Source organism: Coffea eugenioides, chromosome 10, assembly GCF_003713205.1.
Source record: "Coffea eugenioides isolate CCC68of chromosome 10, Ceug_1.0, whole genome shotgun sequence".
NCBI classification, from domain to species: Eukaryota; Viridiplantae; Streptophyta; class Magnoliopsida; order Gentianales; family Rubiaceae; genus Coffea; species Coffea eugenioides.
In genome coordinates, this window is record NC_040044.1 from 10,124,914 (window position 1) to 10,142,393 (window position 17,480).

At 36.9% G+C, this 17,480-nt stretch overlaps 2 protein-coding genes across 4 annotated transcripts; one reads left to right on the top strand and one right to left on the bottom strand.

The window, feature by feature from the left end:
- Positions 1 to 4,962: 4,962 nt before the first annotated feature.
- On the bottom strand, positions 4,963 to 10,097 carry LOC113750183 (carboxymethylenebutenolidase homolog). Of its 3 annotated transcripts, none has more exons than XM_027294144.1 (3): positions 9,944 to 10,097; positions 7,199 to 7,499; positions 4,963 to 5,694 (listed from the first exon to the last, which is right to left on the bottom strand). In XM_027294144.1, exons 1-3 carry the CDS (start codon positions 9,960 to 9,962, stop codon positions 5,169 to 5,171), a joined length of 846 nt encoding a protein of 281 aa, XP_027149945.1. In that variant the 5' UTR covers positions 9,963 to 10,097; the 3' UTR covers positions 4,963 to 5,168. The 3 variants fall into 3 exon arrangements, with proteins under 3 accessions (XP_027149945.1, XP_027149943.1, XP_027149944.1); XM_027294142.1 differs by lacking the exon at positions 9,944 to 10,097 and adding an exon at positions 8,518 to 8,828 and having other exon boundaries at positions 7,199 to 7,536; XM_027294143.1 differs by lacking the exon at positions 9,944 to 10,097 and adding an exon at positions 8,518 to 8,827 and having other exon boundaries at positions 7,199 to 7,488.
- Positions 10,098 to 15,307: 5,210 nt separating this feature from the next.
- Positions 15,308 to 16,795, top strand: LOC113750185 (cysteine proteinase inhibitor 4-like). Its single transcript, XM_027294146.1, has 3 exons — positions 15,308 to 15,420; positions 15,564 to 15,688; positions 16,339 to 16,795. The coding sequence occupies exons 1-3, from the start codon at positions 15,366 to 15,368 to the stop codon at positions 16,636 to 16,638; spliced, it is 480 nt and encodes a 159-aa protein (XP_027149947.1). The 5' UTR covers positions 15,308 to 15,365; the 3' UTR covers positions 16,639 to 16,795.
- Positions 16,796 to 17,480: the final 685 nt, after the last annotated feature.

Sequence of the window (17,480 nt, forward strand, 5' to 3'; positions counted from 1 at the left end):
TTATCCCAGTGGTTACTCCACGTCCAAGGGTGACCATCAAAACCTATATCCACTAATCTATTACAATCTATGAATTCTCTAAAGTCCCTAAAACTTCTCTCCTCCCTATACGCTCCCCCCCATTTTTCATCATTAGACAAAATATCATTAAAGTCACCTGTGATTAAGAATCTGGATCCCCACAATCTGCTCCTATCAGTTAACACTCTCCATTGTTCCTTCCTAATTCTCTGGTCACAACTGGCATAAACTCCAATAAACCACCAAGTAGCCCGAGACTCATTATCTTCCAATTTGGCTTCTATCGTGAAAGCTGTAGTGTTTACCTCAACAATTTGTGTTTCCTTAGTCCAGAACAAAGCCATTCCACCTGCCCTATGCATAGCTTCCACAGTCACATTATGATCCAACCTTAGATTTCTAGCTATTCTATTTATCACATTATTCCTGTTCTTAGTCTCGCTTAAGAAGATCAGACTTGGGGAGGAGAGGTTGTTAACCTCCCTCAGACTGGGAACTGTCAAGGGACTCCCCACCCCTTGACAATTCCACACCACAACTCTCATTTGCACCTGGGGGTCCCATTAAGGAAGGACCCCTCCTCCTCTCCCCTAGCCTCTTCAGAATATAGCTCCAACATAGGCTTTGTTTTTTTCCTTTGAGTTGCTTCCTGTTGTACTTCCTCCATCGGTTCATCTCTAATCAACATCTTCCTTTATCCAGCTCTAACCTGAGAGGAGTCATTTCCATTTAACACTTGTAAAGGTTTTCTAGTTTTGGCCGGAGGCTTTAATTTCCTGAAAGATCTTCTGTATTGCCTTTCTATCACCCCTCCCGCCTTGTCATCTCCTAGAGAATCCTGATGGAGAACTAAAACCCCTGACTCTTTCTCCCTAACCTCAGGTTCCAGGTTTTGGATGTGCACTGCCACCTCTCCATCCTCCTCCATCTTTTCCGCTACACTACAAGTCTGGATTCCTTCCCCCCTTTGGATAGAGGTGGTGAGAACAAGGTCCTCTGTATCAACATTCATTTGTCTTTCCATCCTAACAGGTGGCCCTGCCTTATCTACCTCCTCTCTAGTTGAGGTTCCTACATCCAGCTCTGATCTAGTATCAGCCCCTTCTGTTTCCCGCTCCTGGTTACTACCACTTCGATTACCAGAGGACTTAAGATCACCTACAAGATGCTTCTGATTTTGTAACCTAATATTTTCCTGTTCGACCAATTCCCCATTCCTAAAGGTCCAGTAGCGTTTATCACTACCCTCTGTCGACCTCCCCATTTTTCCCTGAGGTGAAGACCTATTGTTCCCTGCTCTCAACCAAGGACCGTACTGGTTCTCAGCATTGTTATCTCCTAAGCATCGCTTTTCTTTGCAGGACCTCTCACTGTGTCCTACAATCCCACAATTATAGCAGAAATCCGGACATCTTTCGTATTTGAAAGCTATCCATTTTCCAGCTCCTGCATTCCTGACCACGGTACCTCTGAGAAGAGGTTTAGATAGATCGACCAAAGCTAGCACTTTCAAATGTCTACCCTCCTTGCCTCCAGACTGTGGGACTAAGACCTCTCTAACTTCAAGAAAAACTCCTCCTATCTTTCTTCCAACCTCCTTAGAAAGCCAGTGAACTGGTAAGTTCCAGAGTTGCACCCACAGAGGTGCTATCATAAAGGCTTTGTAGTCCTCTTCTATACCTTCTACCCATCTTTTCAAGACTAACATCTGATTGTCTATAACCCAAGGCCCTCCCTCTACAATTCTTTTCTGATCATCAGGATTCTGCACATTGAACTGGAACACGTTAGGTCCCAGTTCCACCACAGACAGATTCCTGGGGTACCCCCAGGCCACAGCCACAAAGTTTTTAATTCCAGTGAAATTAATAATTTTTTCTCCTATAACTCTACCAATGAAGCTATTCTCACAAGCTCTCACCCCCGTATGAAAGTCCTCTAGCTCCAACGTAGGTCCTAGCAGCTCATTCCCTTCCAGGGAAAATTTCTGTAGGAGCTCTGTCAAATCTCCCTCCATGGTAAAATCCAGCAATACCAAGTGGTAAAAGACACCCACACTCAGGAAAACCAAACGCAAAACAGACAGCAATGGGACCCAAAAAATAAAAAGAGAAGAGTGGACCAAATAGCTAAACAGAAAACAGGTTCCAACAATGAGATTAGACAAATAAAGATGATAAGTGATCTCTGCTCACTTGTACCGCATACAAACGACAAGGGAAAGAAAGAACACTGACTCTCTTTTGTCCAGGCATTAGCAAAACAAACCAGCGGGTTGTGGCGCTTGACCTTCTACCCTTCATGCACAGACTAGCTGTAACTGATCTACGTTTCATCAACCTTGAATCCAACACCCTCATGGGTGATTATTGATCAAAGGTTTCTTAGATTTAGATTTGCGGGAATGTGGTAATTTGAAAATTTTGAAAAGTGCTGACTTCCCACCAAAAAGGTGAGAGGGCTCTTAACCCAAGAGAGAGCACAACTACTTTAGAGTGAGAAAGCCTCTACTATAGTGAGAGGACTCAAACTTATAATCCGCTGCTTCCTCTATACCCTTGTCCTTACAACTCAGGATTCTAAGGGCACATATACCGATTATGCAGTGTTTCTTGAGACCTTTTTGGGTCAGAAGTACCTCTTCTGGTATAAGCATTAATCAAGCATTACTGGAGTATTGCCACTGGGCCTTTGGTCCGGTGGTGTGTGGGAGGTCAAGGGTTCGACTCTTATCTTCTACCAAAAAATTGTCACAATATGTGACGACCTTAATTTGTCATTTTCGATGGAATCTTTACTTACATCGAGTCCTCCTCCCCTTCCCCCTATATTAGATTAGATTGGGTTATAGAAATTCTATCATTGCGACAAAAAAAAAAAAAAGCATTACTACCCTGATCAATTGAGGATGACTAATGTACTCTATTAAGTACTTTTAATTATGTGGTGTCTATGCTGTGCTTTGATTATATGCACGCATGGATGTTTTAAACGATGGATGCACTTCTGACATGCAAGCAATGATGGTCCGTTATATTTAAACTGTAACAAAAGGAATTGATAGATCTTCGTAGCAGTGCTGTCAATTGAGCTTAATAAGTTGAACTTTAACAAGTTTAAACTCGGTTCACAAGATAAATAAAATTTTTGAACTTTTGAGCTTTTGAATTTGGGTCAAAGTGGGAAACTCAACTTACATTTTCACGCTAGTTTTCAGCTCAAATTGGACTTAGTCCAAGCTTCTAAATAAATACATATTTAATTATGATATATGCTTAATAATGCTAAATTATCATACATTTATATTTAAATTATTAATATTTTATGTTATAATAGATTGCATCATACTACACACAGGGTGGACCTTCTGAACAAAACAAAGCCCAGGTGGTGTGGCTTCAGATCCAAGTTCAACTAAGGGCAAACCGGCTTTTGTTTGGGTCAAGCAGGCCATATTTGAGCTACTGCAATCCTATTGGCAGTCCTCCATTTATGTCCCATTGGATCATGGTAAAACTTGTCTCCTACTATATGCTTTGTTTGATTTACAGTGGAGCAGAGATCATGAGATTAAATACAATACACAAATCGTTCAAGCAATCAAGAAGAAAACAAAATCTTGTGGTCAATACTAATGGAAAATATATGTTGAACTCATTCGCCATTCGGTTTTCTAGCCATGAATAGTGATTAAAAACTCTTGAAATTTAAGTACGGGTTTTTCTTACGAGTGTTCATTGACACTCGTTAACACAACTAATATTCATTTAACAATCATATATATATATATATATATGCATATACTAACAATTATTAGGCTCCCTTACATTTGTATATTTTTTCTCTTTAATCTTACGTATCCTCCTTTATATTTATTTACTTTTTCTAATTAATCTTACATTTTCAAAAAATATAACCCCTGACATATATCTTAGGACACTCGTTAGACAGACCCTTTAAGTACATATGCAATTCATTTATACATGTTGGTAATACTGTTAATATGAATTTAATTAATACACGGACAAATTAATTGTATATGTGAATCTACCAACTGTAACCATAAAAAGATTACCGGTTAATGATCGTGAAGTGTTGGCTATAAGGAGCTATGTTATAATGAGGGTGGGCAATTGCCCCCTACGCCTCAATTTTGTAAAACATCCCTATAGTTGGGTAATATTTTGCCTAAGTTTCAATTGTTGCCTCCCTTACAATAGAAGAAATGGAGGACAGATGTGTAAAGCGTATTCATTGGCATTTAATGGATAAAGAATAAAGGGGTTTAGTTTCAATATAACGCTAGTAAGATCAACATTAATTAAAGAAAGTAATCCGAATGGCAGTCTTAATTAACATTATTGTTTTAATTTACTTTCACAATATCGTCCAAACCTTCATTTATCCTAGATAGGACTAACCCACAGTAATTGAAACTTACAAAGAACTCGTAAGAAACTTCTGTCATTTCGACTTTCTCGATTGTTTAGAATTTCATGACCCTATAATACCATCCCGCATTGCATCCTACATTAAGTACCTGTATTTGTTACTCCTTAACCAAGCAGCATTTTAGTTTTTCTTTTGGGGTTAAAGAAGGGGAGGAACGAGAATTAAGAAGCGGGATGGGGAGATGAGGGAAGGGAGATTTAAACCCAGAGACGTTAATTCTTAGAATCTCAACTTTAGTCATTAGACCAAATCCTCCTCGAATATTTACCTTAACTGACGAGCTACTTACCAGATATTGGAGCTCAAATTAGCTATTCAGCTAACGGTGACATTGCAGCTGTGCAAGCATGCTCCAATCATTTTTGATCCACCAGCCACCAAAATCATTTTGTAGCTCCTGAAACAGTAACTGGACGAACAGAATCTGCAGTTACTACATGCATCAAAGCAGATGGTTGATATTTCTTTAGCACTGATAGTCGCAACTGATTCATACTTCAACACCTTCCAACATAACTCAAAAGCATAGTTATATTTACAAGGCTAGGCCTCACCAGTGAGGTGTAGCTTCACCTAGCTACACCTATAGAGAGAATGTATTTTTGTCACACACTTGTGTAAGCACAAACTATAGATTCTATTTAAAAGCATTATATGACAATTGTAAAAGTAGAAACAAATTAAACATTCTCTTATTATGTTTCTATGGCCAAACCATCATGCAGCCAATTTCTCATAATGACAAATGCCTTCTCTGCATCTTCATCTTCTTCAGGAGACTCAGGCCTGTGGACAAAACCATGGCCTCTTCCCTGAAAGACTGCTATTTTTTGGTGCTCGATTTCTTTCCCAATATCTTTTAAATTGTCCACTGGACATAGTGGGTCATTGTCACCTGCAATAAACAGCACTGGTACCCTTATATTAGCTGCAGCTGAGGCACTAACTCCTGTTCCATACAATGAGACCCCAACGCCAAAGCAGCCACCCTGGTCATGTGCAAGAATATCTATCACTTGGCCACCTCCAAAACAGAATCCAATGATGCCCAGTTTCTTTGTGATTCCTGCAGCAACAAATTCATTGACCATCCAATCTGCTGAGATAAAAATGTCTTTTGCAATATGTTCCGGATTTTGTCTAGCACGCCATTCTTCAAAGAGAGCTTTAGGCCTCTCTTTGGTCCATGGATCCCCGCGAAAAAGGTCTGGTACCAGAACACTGCAAAATGTTCACAAGGCAGCAGCAAAAAATCTTATCAGCAAAGGAATCTAAATGCACTCAGAACAGAACTCACCATGTCAAGCAAACATTTCTACAGAGATGTGTACAAGTACATTTTTGGCAATAAAAAGCAAGAAGGCATGATTACCAAGTAGTATTGTTGATTACTTGTGTATTTGTTTTTTCTTATTTTGATTTTCTTTTTCTTTTTTCGGGTAAGTAAAAAATCGTTAATAGCCCTGGAGGTAGCAACATATAAGGCAGGTTCCAAGTTAACAACTCAAAGAAAAACACAAAGGAACACATAAGCCTAATTCCACCAATAACCTATAACAGAGTATACATATAAACAACCAGTATGTGACTAATACTGCAGAGAATTCCATGTTTTGCTTTCAGGTGTTCATGATTTCATGATTACCAGACTTTCTGAAGTGTGAATCATCTACCTATATCAACTGTTTGATACAATTATTCTTTTCCAAAACATTTTTTTTGAGCAACCTGTCAGCTCTTGCATCTTTATATGTTGAGGTTCACTAGAGAGGAGTATATTACAGAGAGTGGAAACTGGCATGGCCACCCGAACACTAGATTAAGGGGTCTTACTCAGTATGACTTGTGTCCTTGGGAAGTTTGCGTATGGCGTATGAAACTGTCATACACGTATTGAAGGTCTGTCACTCATTGAGTTAGACTGAGGAAATGCTTACAAGTGAGATCTTGTTTTGGGTGAAGTTAAATTGAAGTAGTGTTACTGCAACTTACAGAAGGGAGTACCATGTCAACTACTACTCCATGACAAAATCTAGTTTCAGTCAAGTCACTAATTAGCAGCAATGCATAAGCTCAAAGGGGTAAATAACTGAGAAAAGCACAATATAATATGTCAACGTATGCAACGGGTACCATAAACAACTGATACAATTGGCCTATAGATGTAAAGGATCTGGAGCCGTCCATGAATACTTCCAAGTTCACGCATCAAGCAAACCAATAATCCAATTCCAAGCACAACCAATAAACCATTGTCATTTAAACTTATTATACATCACTAAAGTAAGAGAACAACATACCTTTATATGGATATTTTAACTGAATGGCCAGATTATATGCTACAACTGTTAGTATAGGTATACATTTTGCAGCTAAAATAGTCTGTTTATATTCAGCTCAGATTGTTTATAGTAATTACCAATATTCAAGAGTGGAAAAGTATAGCCTTGAGCTTATTTTATTTAACGTTAAAAAATTGAAATTCTAGAGAAACTGAAGAAGCTTCAGTTCCTCAGATGATTATAGCTGTCTTAACACTGATGCGAAAAAAACAAGCAGAGGTAGCTTTATAAGAAGTGCCTATTGTCAAATGTTCTTGCAGAATCCACAGAAATTTGCTCTTGTGCAGGGAGTGGAAGTATAGTAATACAGTCTTGTCCTCAACTTCACATAAGCTTATTATTTGTGAGAGGAGTGAAAATTACCAAAAGTTCATACAACTTACTTGTAACCATTGCAAGCAACAAGGTACGCAAAATCTCTTGTGGCTGAATCTTCAAAACCAAATACGTCAGACAAGAGCAAAATGCCAGTTCCATTATTATTCTTCACTGCCGTGCACAGATAAGCATTAATCGCATCATCTCCCTCTCCAATCGAGAGCTCCACCCCATTCACAAGTTCACATGTCTCATCTTCTGTGATATCTTCCACTTTGAATTGACTGGCACATATTCTACTGTTCTTGTTCGTTCTAGAAAGCCAGAAGGACCTCAAACAATTTATACTGCTCCTCTGGACGATAACTGAAACTTCATAGTCAGAATTTGCCTCTTCATTGATCTTATGCAAAGGTCCAGCATAATCACAGAGACAGATGCCAATTACAATTGCAAACAAAAACGCTTTTGTCAATTGATACAGCAAAATGATGTTTACTAGTACTCTTGTGACACCCTGGCATGACTAAGAGTTCGAGAGGAAAAAGCAAAACTAGAGATATGCATAGGTAGTTTACCAAACAAAGTGTAAAAGCATATGAAAGTTCACTTCATCTGGAGAGAATTTGATATAAAACTATTGACAGTTTCTAGGCTCTAGTTAAATTGTGGGTAATTAAGCAAATGAGAATCAGCTTGTTATTCCATATAACCGTTCTTATTTTATGGGTACCCAAAATCAATTTTACTTATTTTTCTCATCAATTTAGTAGCCAACTGGCTCAATCTATCCTATGATAGACCAACTTTGTCGTTAGTCTCTGGCAACATTATGTGTATCTAAAGCACTGTCAGTATCCTGGATAAGAACCAGAACAGGACAACGTCTTGGACCAAAACTGAAATGCTTCGATCTAACCTTATTAACATTACACAGACATCTGATCCAATTCCAGCTCATTCTTCAGGTTTCTCACTATTTGGGGTTCATAATTCTGGTTCACCTGTTATATTTATACTTTTTAAGTTTGCTTATAGCTTGATCATTCGCAGCTAAACAACAAATGTAGGCCACCCTTAACTTGATAGTTCTAAGAATAGTAAAGACATGGCTGCTTGAAGTTGGATAATAGAGTGCTCCAAACTCTAATAAACAGAAACTAAGTTAAAAAAACTGAAAGAAGATCAGATTTAGTTAGCTAACACATGAGGGATTGCCTTGTAGTGATCTTAGTCGTTTAGCTGGGAAATTTTCTTAAATTAAGTACTATCAAGCTCTTAGATCAGTAACTTCTCCTTAGAAGTTAAAAACAATGACCCGAAGCAGTTATAAACTGGTATTTGCAAAATCAAGGCCATTAAACTCAAAGAAACAAAAACGTACAGGAAAGTGGAGCTCATGTGATGCAAATGCTGGAACAGGCAGGCATGACTGTTTGAACAAGAAGTTGCTGCTGCAAAGAGTTGTTGGAAGAGCCCATGACAAGGGGATTGAACCCGACCACCCCATTATCTTTCTCACTTTGTAGTCCACTGCTGGCCCTGACAACAAAAAACTGGCAAACCAAGTATCCTAATCTGTGCTGTGAGTGCATGAAAATATCTCGTTTTGGAAGATATGGTCACGGACTCCTATGGTGCAAAATTAATCGAGTTTTGGCCCCAGTCAGCAGCCAGGCTTGAGGTTGTTAAGTGTTAACCCACAGATTATCTTCTTTTTTTTTGTGGTTTCCCGGAAAATAGCTAGATATCTCAATATTGTCACTTTTTGGTGCCAGGTCTCATTACCGGGAAATGGAAACAATGAATTCCAATCTTGTCCTCTCTGCTTGAAGTTCCAGGTTTCATAACCGGGAAATGGAAACAAAGAATTAAAGATTTCAAGAGCATAAAATTATACGAACTTTAAATGTATTTTGGAAGAAAAGAGTTCAAGTTCCTAACTTGGAATTCTTGAAAAATTACTGTTGAAGAGAAATTGACTGAAAACTACTTCAGTTGATCTAAAACTAATTTTTGGTTTCTGATTGAGGCAATAAATACATCTGAATACTCTGCTCTTTTTCTCAATCTCAATCCAACCGAAAACACTTGCTCTTCTTCCTGCTGCTGGCTGTCTTGATGGTTCAGGCCTATAAAGCTAGGGGAAGCATATTATCATTATAAGCACAAACTGCAGATGCAAACATTACAAACTTCGTGGCAAAGTCATTGATGCCTTTAACTCAGCTTTAACCTCAAAGTAATACTGATATCTTCCACAGCTGTACCATATATCTAGAGTATTAAGATAATTATAGCAAGCAACAATCATGCTTCATTCAAGGTTTCGAGTCTCCATACGAAGAGACTATAAACAATGGAGAGTGGTTTGCTGGTTAGACTCTTTTACCTGGGAAAACATGGACAGATTAAGCTTACAACAAAGATGTTGGACAGGCTTACACCTCAACAATTCCATCCAACCATTTTCTCAACGCTAAGATAAACATTTTCTGGGGTTTTGAAGTTAACATATTTTGAGGCCGAAATGGCTCTTTCTGGAGACAGCCCACATGAGTTAATCTAGTCAAAGAAACTACCATTGACTGCTTTTCTGAAGCTCTTATGATGGAAGATGATGAAAATGGCAGGTCGGTTTGAAGAAAATGCAGTTCTTGTTTATGGGCTCGTATTAAAATTGAAATGGCGTCAATTGAGCAATTTCTTGCATAAGCCAATGTTCTACAATTGCATACAAAATTAAACATATTTGAGAAAATATCAGCAACATGAAAATGATTTTAGAAGGTTCACCTCAAGAAACATACATGTCTGAGAAGTATTCATCAATCCCAATGCAGCATAGAACCTTCGTTCAAATTCTCAATTCATAAACCCTAAGCCAACAAGTAGAAACCCTGCTGCTGCTTTGACATGTATAACTTTCCCCAGTTCCTGCAGTAGGGGGGTGGCGGGCGTGCCTGGGTCGGTTCGTGACAGAGAATTCCAACCTGGGTAGCGAACCTTCAGTTGCAGTTCTAATTCCGGTTTGGTTAGAACCGTAACCCATAAGAAAAGTCACGGGGCAAATGCTAATTACTATTCCCTCCGTCTAATTGAAAGTGTCATATTTTCCTTTTTTATTTTTCTCAAAATATGGTGTTTTTGAAAAACAAACCCAAAAACAGCTAATCCAAACGGAGCCTATGTCATATACCCAAAATGGAAAACAAAATTTCTCGTTTCAATTTTTATCCTTCAAGATTTCCTCATTCTTTACTTTTATTAGTGGGTCCCTTGATTTTCATTTGCGGTAAACAAAAGTTGCAAGACATGAGATACACACAAGATTTGAAGTGATGTGTGAATATCACTCTTGTTGACAGATTGAACTTCTTGTAGGTAGCTTTGGGCTCACATGTCATTCATGTCTTCTTGACCACTAATAACCACACATTCTTGTTTCTAACAGTGATTTTGAAGTGGCAAAATCGGAAAACAAAACTGAAACTTAGTACTGTACATAAAAAATTCAACTCCCAAAGCAAGACAAAGTTTTTGGGACGGAGGGAGTATTTTTTTCCCTATTACATTCATTTACTTACATAATTCATTGAATACCTTCAAATTTTCAATATTAGTTTTTTTCTTTCACAAATGTTAGAGAAAACACACACACACCACTCACTCAAACGACGCAGAAGGCATCGAACTGGTCCAAAGGATAATCTAAGGGGGACCCATAGAGAAACCTCATCCAACCAATTGATGACAGGAAGGACTCCCCATGGACCTTAAATCCAGAGTAACTACCGCACGATCTTTCGATGTGGGATAGTGCACCCAACCCCCTCTCACGCAATCCTCGCCAGAAGTCTGGTTTTTTTCAAATTTTCAATATTAGTTGTAATATTCTTTTATCGAAATTGTGAGGTACTATTTGGTAGAATTTGTATCATCTTTCTTTTCCTTGTTTGGTAAATAATCACATGAAAATTTTATTTTTCTCTAATTTTATTTTCTCCGGCTTCTTCTTATCTAATTTTGTGGTTACGAGTGAATAAGTCCAGGTCGGACTAAATTAGACACTCGTAACAGCAGAGATAAGAAGAAACTAAAAAAAAAAACAAAATTCGAGGAAAATAAAGTGTTCATGTGATTATTTAACAAACAAGGAAAAGAAAGTTGATACAAATTCTATTAAAAGAATATTACAACTGGGGTGGCAACGGATTATGTCGTATCGTTATTGTGTTCAAGTCAAAAAGTGTCACCTCTAACTCAATCTACTAGATTTTGAAGTCGTGTCCTACGTATTAATAGGTTGACACGATCCAACTTGCTTAACCCGTTGATAGGGGCGTAAAATGTAGTGCATTTATATGCATAAGTTGTTAGTTAATTATGTTATTTGAACTTTATCTTGAGTAGAAACTAGTTAATTTTGTTCTTATATGGTTCTAATAGGTGAATAGTTCAATTGGAGAGAAAATAAATAAAAAATGTGATGCAAAGAAGTAATGGAAGAAGAAGAATTTAAGAGAAAGAGATTTGACAGAATTGACATATTTCAGTAGTTTGGTGATAAGTTGAGTTACTAAAATCATATTGAGATGATTCTTGATTTATTTTAAATTTGAGAGAATTATCTACAATTCTTATGAGACATTAGAATCCACTTCTCATGTTTTCATAGTAAAAAATCCAAATAATTGAAGCATATTTGCAGTGCAATGTACTTTTGACCAGTTCTAGTATTTTAGGTATATCTCAGTGTCCCGACTCCAAATGACGTGATTTTTATGGCATTGAAAAATTAATTCAAAGGATTACAACTTTCATGTTTTGTACAAGAGTTGATTTGACCTTATTGATGAAGTTTTTGGGCTTCAAATATGATCCACACGCGGATCCATGCCCGGTGCTGATCATCAATTTGGACTTCACGTCGGACTTCTTCAGATTCTTTTATATTTTGAGCTTGGCCCAACGACCGGTACCAGACATTGGGACGACACTACATATTTCAGTAATTTGGTGATAAGTTGAGTTACCAAAATCGAATTGAGGTGATTCTTAATTTATTTTGAAGTTAAGATAATTATCTACAATTCTTATGGGACATTAGAGCCCATTTCTCATGTTTTCATAGTAAAAAATCCAAATTACTGAAGCATATTTATGCTGCGATGTTCTTCCAACTAGTTATCAGTATTTTAGGTGTATCTCAGCGTCTATACCTCTAAATGACTTGATTCTTATGGCATTAGAAAGTTAAAGCAAAGGGTTCACTTCCATGTTTTGTGCAAAAGTTGATTCGATCTTATTGATGGAGTTTTTGGGCTTCAAATATGATCCAAATGTGGATGCTTGAAGATCCGCAAGTGGATCCATGACCAGCGCCGATCATCATTTTGGATTTCACGTCGGACTACTTCAGTTCTTTTGTATTTTGAGTTTGGCCCAATGACCGGTGCCAGACATTGTCAGGACATTGGGCCAACACTACATGTTTTAATATTTTGGTGATAAGTTGAGCTATCAAAATCGAATTGAGATGATTCTTGATTTATTTTAAAGTTAAGAGAATTATCTACAATTCTTATGAGATAATAGAGTCTACTTCTCATGTTTTCATAATCAAAAATTCAAATTACAGAAGTATATTTGTGTTGCAATGTTTTTCCAACCAGTTCTCAAAATTTTAGGTGTATCTCAATGTCCAGACCTCCAAATGACTTGATTCTTGGGCATTGGAAATTAATTTAAAGGATTACAACTTTCATGTTTTATACAAGAACTGATTTGTCCTTATTGATGGATGTTTTGGGCTTCAAATATGATCTATACACATTTCCTTGGAGATCTGCGAGCAGATCCATGATGAGCACCGATCATAAATTTGGACTTCACGTCGGATTTCTTTGGATTCATTTGTATTTTGAACTTGGCCCAACGACCGGTGTCGGATATTAGGCTGGTCATTGGGTTGGACATTATAAAAAAAATGTACGAAAACATAATTTTTCAACTCCAATAAAACCTATTCCTACCTTGTTTAGTATACATCTTCGAGAAACTATATCTTCATGAATCCGATTAATTTAGCAACCAAGTACCCCATCCCCTTCCCCATTTTTTATTTCCGACAACTCTCGCTCTCAAAATAAAAAATGTAATTTAAAAAAATAAAGCAACTTGGATCGCTAACTAAAGGTGTTGAACATATCCATTTGAAAATAATGCATTTCAAACTACCATTGATTGAAAAACTTCATGTGTAATCGTGTGCTTTGGAGGCTTAAGCGGCTGACACGAACATGCGAGTGATCATGCATAGCTTGAGACTTGACAGAAAAAGGAGAAGGAAGAGTTCTTTACTACAAAAGGCATCGTTCCATGATACAGACGTTTAGAAATGATCGATAACAGCTTGATCCATATTTTCTTTGAAGTCAAAATGTCCTGATCGAAAATTGCCAATGAGACTCGAGATAAGCATTAAACATGAAAGCTTTATATTCGACAGAGAAGATAAGGATCCTGCACTTTGGCAGAATTTTTATTTTTTTTTAAGCTCACTTTGGCAGAATCTAATTCTTCCGAAGTGTGGAACTTTGGCAGAATTAGATTCTCTCTAGTGAGGCACCTCACGACATGACAAGTTTAGTAACTGATATTACAAACTGAGATTACCAATTGGCATTACTTCCATCATCCGAGTAAAAAGGGCAAGAGAATGACACCTTTGCTAGCCAACTGATATTAAGTCAAAGTCATGAAAAATGTTTATGGAACTTATGTACTATCTAGATAATGTTCTATTAAAAACCAGGAGGAGAATGCACGCACATCGCGGGGATGTTTGACGCGTGCATTAAAGAGGATTTTTTAGATGTCTGTGGTGAGCAAGCAAATGGAGATAAAAATAAGATAGCAATACAGATTAAGTAATATTAAGGAAATATAGCTTCCGCTAAAAACTATTATGAAATGCTGAGTGTAAAGGCTAAAAAAATAATCCAATCCTGGAATCCAAAAGGGAGAAAACTGAAGAATGTGAAAGAGGAAGAATTGAAAGAGCCATAACTGATACTCAGACAATAACTCAGCATCATACCCATTGGAATGTAAATAATGTTTTATTACTGGTAGAGAAGCTGTTTCAAACAGCTGAACTTCAGACAAAGCAGGTGTTGACATAATTGTGAGTGTTTCAGACAATTAAAATGGAGTTATACTGCAATTACTAAGGTTATCAACAACGTGACTCTATTTTAATTACATAATAACCCCATTTTAGTAATTGCACAAAAACACACGCTTATATAAATTGGACCAAATGCACAAATGATCGCAAAATAAGCCCATATTCCACAAATACCCAGATGTGGCTATAAATGCAAGCTTTAAATGTACAAACATTGGGATTTTAATGTAAAAATTTCCAAACACATGTTGCAATTAGTTGTACCAAAAGTTTGGAAAAAGTAACATATTTTCCAAATTCCCAAAATACCTCAGCCCATGTGGTTGAAATTCAACTTCCTCTTTAACCAAAACTCAATCTTATATGGTGTAAGGATGTTTTACATTCCAATCAAACTAAATTTTGTTATTAGGGCCAATAGTTCATTACTTTACGTTAATTTTGTTGGCAACGGAAATTAACAGGTAGAATGGCCATATTCATATCACTTCACCGTGACCATGCAACTTTTTAAACATATGGCATGATTTCCAAGTAGGCCAGTTTGACCCGGACTACCCCTAAGTATAGTTTATGGTTAAGTTTGATAGAATGGATAACAAGTACTTAATTATTGCATTTATTCTTTGTAGAGAGTAAGATCTGCCTCTCAAGTGGATAATTAATCCATTATTTTACCCACGCATTAGCTCAAGATTCATCCAATGTTTCGTCCATTTCAACGTCTATTTCCTCCTCTATCATGATAGTAGCATTATCTCTTCTTTTTTTTTTCAAAAAAAAAAAAGAGAAAAGAAAAGAAAGAGAAGAACATGGTGCTTGATGCCTTTCCTGATGCACAATGACTTTTCAATCAAATACATATTAATCATTAGATTCCCACCATCCCACAAAGGGCATATAGGGCATTTAAGTGCAAAAAAGAGTGCCTATAAATACAAGAAGCCTATTTTGTTATTTCATGTGCTAACTCGATCAGAGCTACCAAGCTTCGACAATCGCAACCAATTACAAAAATCTATTGCTCCTTAAGGAAAAAAATGGCTGCTGTCGTTGCCAACTACGACATCAACATTTCAGAAATCACAGCCAACAGTAATATTTTATGCATATTCTTTAAAAATTCACGCATTAGATTTATAGTTCGCTTGCATTGCATGTTTAAATCCTTTTTAAATAAAAGAGTGGTTTTTATGGTGTTTGGATTAAGACGGGCTTTGTTCCTTGATGGAAATTAGTGAAAGCGGAGGGAGTCCAGTCCCCTGAGATGGAAGCTATATTGAAGGCAACTGCAGACGATGCGATATGGAATACAATTGAGCGATTTAAGGGCATGGACATGAGCAATAAGAAAAAAATGATTGTATGCCTTGCTAGACCCTTTTTGTTTTTGAGTTTTGAGTGTGGTTTTTTGACTGGTTTTGGGAATCATATTGCTAAATCACACCAAATAATTGCCCCCCAATTTATTCATAGATTTTAGGCCTCTATTAGTTTTTTTTTTTTTTTTTAATGCTTACAATTGAATTCGCACATGCATTTCAGTTTTTAATTGATTCGTTAGCAGCAGGCAATTTGTTTTCCAATGCTGATTCTGCAAGTTCTTAATTTTCATACATTTGAGTACTGAAAAAGTACCACGTAAACTTTGCATTTTGCATTGACTAGTTTTGACAAATCAAAAAAAAAAAAAAATTTCATAAACAGTAGCTATAGTGTGAAATTCTTTATTTGAATACAAAAGAGAATGCAGAATGAATTTTGAGGCCATAATAGGACGTTTAAATAACTTACAAAAAGCTTGTGTGGAAACTTTTGAAAAAGTATAAGGAGTTGCAATTGAAAGTAGTTTAGTTTGTACATTCTTAAATTGCTTATGCAATTTATTACTATTATTTTCTTATATTTTCTTAAATTGTAATGTAGTTTCATATTAATATGAATTTTCTTTTTGTGTGTGTGTGTGTGTTTTTTTTATCTAAAAAAGAAATGTTTGGGGTTTACACCTTACAGAACAACATGATGGGCAGTGGGGGTCGAGCTCAACTCGGCATTCCTCTTCCTGAGCCAGTGAACCCAACTGACCCTCACGTGATCACGATCGCAAAACTTGCAGTGGAAAAGCACAACGAGAATGCCGGGACAAGCCTGGTTTTCATCCAAGTGATTGGCGGCCTGCAGTGGAACCTTCTTATTGGCGCTCTCTATATGCTTATCATTACAACTCAGGATTCTAAGGGCACATATACCGATTATGCAGTGTTTCTTGAGACCTGTTTGGGTCAGAAGTACCTCCTCTGGTATAAGCATTAATCAAGCATTACTGCCCCGATCAATTGAGGATGTTTTAAACGATGGATGCACTTCCCACGGCTGCATTTTATATTCAGTAAATAAAAGCAGCTGTTTGTGTTTGAGTTTGTATACATGTGAGTATTTTGTTTCTCTATTAATTGCATGCAGGTTTCAATCTCTGTGTTTTGTATGTCGACTACGTACTACGTTCGTTCGTGATTAGTTTTAAAGTGAATCCAAATATACTACTGAGTTAGAGATGAGAGATCTTCCACTTCCTTCCTGGAGCCACCCATTTTGTAATCATCCTATCACGTGCTAATCGAGTAGGGATGACAATCGCGATTTATGAATTGGGTTTTGGCAAGCCCAAATTTGACTTAAAAAATAAGTGGGGCTTTTGGACTTTCAGCTTCGGGCCTAGATTTGAAGGCTCAACCTCGGCGCCTCATTTAATCTGAGTTTTGAGCTCATATCAGGCTTGATCTAAACTCATAATTAACTATATAATTATATATAATATATTAATATTTAAAAATAATTATAAATTTTGTATATAAATGATTAATATTTTAATGTTATAATATGTATAGTTATATATGTACATATCATTAAATATGCAATTATATATATATATATTGTATAATTATATATATGAATGGGTTGGATCTTAAGCATTAGACTCAAACTCGATTCATATTTAATTTGAGCATATTGTTGAGGCTCAAACTCTACCCGACCTTATTAAACATAAGGCTCATTAGGATATTTTAGGGTTGAACAGGCCGGACTCGGGCTAAACCGGCCCAATTGATTGCCCTATAATTAAGTTTGTAATATTGGTCCTCAATGTTTAGTTC